This window comes from Eriocheir sinensis, chromosome 11 (genome assembly GCF_024679095.1).
Source record: "Eriocheir sinensis breed Jianghai 21 chromosome 11, ASM2467909v1, whole genome shotgun sequence".
Taxonomy (NCBI): domain Eukaryota; kingdom Metazoa; phylum Arthropoda; class Malacostraca; order Decapoda; family Varunidae; genus Eriocheir; species Eriocheir sinensis.
In genome coordinates this window covers 13,368,428-13,373,914 of record NC_066519.1, presented here as the reverse complement: position 1 = coordinate 13,373,914, position 5,487 = coordinate 13,368,428, and the positions used below count along the sequence as shown (strand labels likewise).

The 5,487-nt window shown below is 44.1% G+C and overlaps 1 protein-coding gene across 1 annotated transcript in view; it reads left to right on the top strand.

Moving 5' to 3' along the window:
- Positions 1-227: 227 nt before the first annotated feature.
- The window catches only part of LOC126997141 (uncharacterized), a 7,189-nt gene continuing 1,929 nt past the window's right edge, over positions 228-5,487 (top strand). The window contains exons 1-4 of the mRNA XM_050858193.1: positions 228-358; positions 1,073-1,311; positions 4,280-4,381; positions 4,723-5,031. Of these exons, the coding sequence (XP_050714150.1) occupies positions 229-358; positions 1,073-1,311; positions 4,280-4,381; positions 4,723-5,031 (780 nt within the window). The 5' untranslated portion in view covers position 228. The remainder of the gene's footprint in view (positions 359-1,072; positions 1,312-4,279; positions 4,382-4,722; positions 5,032-5,487) is intronic.

Genomic DNA, 5,487 nt, shown 5'->3' with positions numbered 1-5,487 from the left:
GATGAGGAAGAGATGGGGGAAAGGAGTGACTGTTTTTCTTTTATATAGGAAAGGAGTTAGCTCAAGGGTACAAACACACACACACACACACACACACACACACACACACACACATACACCTTAACTAATACAATTCCTTTCTTCCCCAAATACAGGGGAAAAAAAGAAGAAAAAAAAAAAAAACAGAAACTTCATCAACTCCACCCAACTTCAAGAGCTATGGTGACGATGGTGGTGGTGGTGGTGGTGGTGGTGGAGGGGCGGGACCAGCTGTGTCTGCGCGGCCTAACTCCCTTCCTTCAAGACTTCATCACACATTATTCCTACAGTGAAGTGCACCTTGTATTCAACGGCTCAGGTGGGTGCGGAAGGGAAGGGATGGGAGGGATGGGATGGGGTAGGAAGGGAAGGGATGGAACTGAGAAGGGAAGGGAAGGGAAGTAAAATAATTGAATAGAAAGGAAAAGGAATGGAAGGAGAGGCAGAGGATTGGATATGAATTGATAGGAAAGGAAAGGGAAGGGAAGGGAAGGGAAGGAATGGGTTGGGTTGGGTTGGGTTGGGTTGGGTTGGGTTGGGATGGGATGGGATGGGAAGGGATGGGATGGGATGGGATGGGATGGGAAGGGAAGGGATGAGATGAGATGGGATAGGAAGGGATGGGATGGGATGGGAAGGGATGGGATGGGATGGGAAGGGATGGGATGGGATGGGAAGGGAAGGGATGAGATGAGATGAGATGGGATAGGAAGGGATGGGATGGAATGGGATAGGAAGGGATGGGATGGGATGGAAAGGTATAGGAAGAGATGAGATGAGATGGGATAGGAAGGGAAGGGAAGGGAAGGGAAGGAAAGGGAAGGGATGGTAAGGGAAACGAAAGGAAAATAATTGAAAGGAAAGGAAAATAATTGAAAGGAAAGGAAAATGAATGAAAGCGAACGGAAAGGAAAGAAAAGGAAAGAAAGGAAAATAAAAAATGAAAAAAGATATTTGGGAAACCAGAAAACCTCTTTCTAACCCTTCAACACCCTAACCTAACTGCCTTTCCTTCCTTCCTTCCTTCTTTCAGCCGATGGACAGCTGGTGGTGGCGGGCAGACAGATGCTCGCCCACTCCCCCGCCCTCACCCTGTCCTTCATCAACGCGGAGGGGGACCCAGCCGCCCTCCGTGAAGTGGCCTCCTTGACCAAGAGACCCCAACACGACCAGCCTCTGCACGTAGGGACCTCTGCCCATCAGCATAGTTTCCGCAAGCCGCTCTTTCTGGCCACGATCTCCACGGCTATTGAGCTCAACGACGTGAAGGAGGTCAATATACTGTGTGTTTTAATGTACTGAGTGTGTGTGTGGGGCGGGGGAGAGGGGGGAGGAGAAGAGTAGAGGAAGAACATAAGAACATAAGAACGTATATAGTTAAAGAGGAAAAACAAAGAAGAAAGTAAATATAGTGTATGTTTTAATGTACTGAAGAGTAGAGGAAGAACATAAGAACATAAGAACGTATATAGTTAAAGAGGAAAACAAAGAAGGTAAATATAGTGTATGTTTTAATGTACTGAGTGTGTGTGTGGGGAAGAGAAGAACATAAGAACATAAGAACGTATATAGTTAAAGAGGAAAAACAAAGAAGAAGGTCAATATACTGTATGTTTTAATGTACTGAGTGTGTGTGTGTGTGTGGAGGGGGGGGGAGGGGGGGGGGAAAGAGTAGAGTAGAGGAAGAACATAAGAACATAAGAACGTAAGGAGTTAGTTAGAGGAAGCAGGTAAAGGGGAAAACAAATAAGGAAATATAAAAAAAAGCCCGCTAACCACTGCGCCCACACAAGTAAACATAATGGGAGGTCAAAAGAGGTCAGTTTCGGACAGAGAGTTGTTTTGATACTTATATAATCTTTGAAGGGACAGCAGTAGACGTGTTATTATTACTAGCATTAAGGGAGCACACTCTATAGCTGCGCGTGGCCTCGGTGCTCATCTCCGTAACACTGACTCTTGAAGAACAGACATACCGAGAGGGCAGAATCTTATACATATTATAAATCTTATCGGTCATTCATCGCTCTATAGAAAAAAAAACCAAATCAAAACAATACAACAACAACAACAACAACAACAACAACAACAACAACAACAACAACAACAACAAAAATCAACCACAAGCTAAATCGTCAAGAAATCCACCACCACCACCACCATTACCACCACCACCACCACCACCATTACCACCACCACTATCACTACCATCAACCATAACAAAAATCCTTCTTGGGAGGGACGAACTAAGAGGATAAAGAGGAGGACAAGACGGAGGAGAAGGAAGACGAGGAGGAGGAGGAGGAGGAATAAGGAGGACGAGGAAGAGAAGGAGGAGGAGGAGGAAGAAGAGGAAAAGGAGAACGACGATGAGAAGGAAGAGGAGAAGAAGGAGAAGAAACAAGAGACGAAGGAGAATGAGGAGGAAGAAGAAGAGGAGAAAGAGGAGAAGTTGGGGGGGTGGGGTCAAATTTGCATACATAATAATTTTCTTTTTTCTTGTTTTTTCTTCCTTTCTCTCGTTCCCTGCCGACCTCCGCCCTAACGAGGTAATGAAGGAAGTGGAGGCAGTTTTACGCATTCAAAGGATCGGATGAAATGGAAAGGAGGAGCGCAAATGAGCGGGCGAAGGATCGATTTTCCAGGACTTCTTTATCTATCATCTCTGTCTGTCTGTCTGTCTGTCTATCTCTTTTTCTTTCTTTCTCTTTCTTCCTATTCTGATTTTCTTTCTTTCTTTCCATCTTTCTTTCTCTTTCTCTATTTTTTCTTTCTTTTCTTTTTCTTTATTTCTCTCTTTCTTGCTTTCTTTCTTTCCCTCTTTCTTTTTTCTTCCCTTCTTCTTTCTGTTCTTTTTTCATTCTTTCTCTCTCTCTCTCTCTCTCTCTCTCTCTCTCTCTCTCTCTCTCTCTGGTAAACTGGCTGACCCACACACAACAATGGTTAATGATCAATGGACCTGAATCAAAAGCGGGCGCCCGTCACTAGTTGGGTCCCTCACGGCTCTGTTCTGGGTCCGTTGCTGTTCATAATTCACATCAATGACATCGACGTTGGGCTTCATGGAATCATTTTAAAATTTACTCATGACAGACGATTGGAATTACTCAGTCCTCTCATATCAAGATAAGCAAAGGCTCAAGGAAGGTTTATTTAGAGTTTCAGTTTGGTCATATAAGTGGGAGATGTATTTTAACTTAGATACATGTCGGGTTCAATACTAGCATTTCAAAATTTGCTTATAACACGACGATTGGAAACTCGGCCCTCTCATATTAAGACAGGGAAAGGCTCAAGGAAGATTTATTTAGAGTTTCAGCTCGGTTATATAAATGGGAGATGTATTTTAACTTAGATACGTGTCGGGTTCAATACTAGCATTTCAAAATTTGCTCATGACAGACGATTGGAAACTCAGCCCTCTCATGTTAAGACAGGGAAAGGCTCAAGGAAGATTTATGTAGAATTTCATCTTGGTTTAAATAACACGAAGATTGGAAACTCAGCCCTCTCATATTAAGACAGGGAAAGGCTCAAGGAAGATTTATGTAGAATTTCAGCTTGGTTTAATAAATGGCGGATGTCCTACTGAGATATGTCGATCATGATATGGGGTGTTGGTTTGGGAGTAAATGTCAATACCATGAACATTCCTCGGACTCTTAAAGCCTCATTGAGAAAGGAATTAAAAACAGTACTTACCCTCGTCCATCCTCGGTCCTCGGTCACTGTGGTTCACGTCCTCAAGAAAGGTGTGAATGCAATGCTTCGACAGACGGTGCCTCTCGATATTAACTCCCTCTAGACACTGAAGGGGTTGTGATGCTGATCTTTTCCCTCTGTAGCGTGTCGCCTTGATGAGATAGGTTCTTGTTCTCCCCATCACACCACCTGAGAGAAGAATAGAGGGAAGGTTAGAACAAGAAGAAGAAGAAGGAAACGAAGAACAATAGTGAGAGAAAGACAACAGCATGATAAAAAGTAATGAAGAAAGGAAAAAGGGGACCAGGAAGAGGGGAGAAAAGAGATCAAGATATGGATGAAAGAGCAGAGGGCGAACTTACAAATCTATCTCATCCTTGGTTGCATTTTATATAGTATGAGGAACACCACTAAACGCAGCGGACAACCAACAATCAACCAACCTCACAACCACGCTATTCATCACACACGCACACCTACCCACACTCTCGACACAGGTATAAATAAACTCGAAACTAATTAACTTCGTCTCCCACAGGTAAAGGTATGGGAGAAATCGAGATGGGGGTCGTGGCTACTGCTGGGGGAGGACCTGAGGCCGCTTCTCACCCCTGGACAGTACCTCCCTTTAGACAACAAGGTGAGTAAGATAGTAAGTTAGTAAGTAGGGAGTAGTGATAGTGGTAGAAACACTGAACACGTATCTCATGCTACGATATCCACTGGTTCGTAGTAGTAGTAGTAGTAGTAGTAGTAGAATGAAAATGGAAATGAGAATAATGAAGATGACGACAGTTCCAATGTTTACCAGCGACAGGGATGAAAGAACGAAGATGCTGATAAACTCTTGCATAGGGGATTTGGACAATATAGGGATGAGCTTGTGTAGGAGGGAGGGAGGCACGCATTTAGCAAGTTCAGAGGAGCAATCACCACCACCACCAACAACCACCACCACCTAACCGCCACCAAATCCACCAGGTCACAGTGGCTATTTGGGGAAGAGCTGACGAAGGCGTGGAGCTCTGGGAGGCATATCAGGCAGCACCAACGCTACCACATCGATCCTCCAAGGTGGGCATATGGCTCTACCCCGATACTTTGGGCTACAGCGCGGCGTGTCTAGGGGGTAACGTGTCCTTGGGTGAAGAGGAGGTTGAGATGGAGGGACAGAACGCAACAGGAGGGCCCAACGTTACAGCCTTCCTCTCCACGTCCTATCCCAGTAGTAACATTGCGGCGCGGAGGAGGGACTTGAGTGGCCTGCATCTGCGGTGTTTGACGGGAAGTGTGAGTGTTCGTCTGTGTGTGTGTGTGTGTGTGTGTGCGTGCGTGTTGACGGTTGTTTTGATTTTCGTTTTTGGTTTGTTTTTGCTGTTTATTTCCGTGTTTCTCTTTTCTTCTTCTTTTTCTTCTGTATTTATTTTTTTTATTTTTTGGTCTCCGCTTTCTTTTCTTTTTCTTTTACTTCTCTTTCTTCATTTTCGTCTTCTTCATCTTTTCTTTTTTCTTCCTTTTCTTCTTAGGTATTCTTTTTCTTTATCTTTTTTTATTTTTTTTCTCTTCCTTCTTACTCAGCCTCATCTTCTTTTACTTTCTTTTTCTTCTCTTTCATCTTCTACATCTTCCTCCTCCACTTCCTCTCTCTCCTCCTCCATTTTCATCTCCTCCAGACTGTTTTTTCTCCTTCCTAGTCCTCCTCCTCCTGTTTTCTTCAACAACAATACTCATGATTCTCACCTAAGC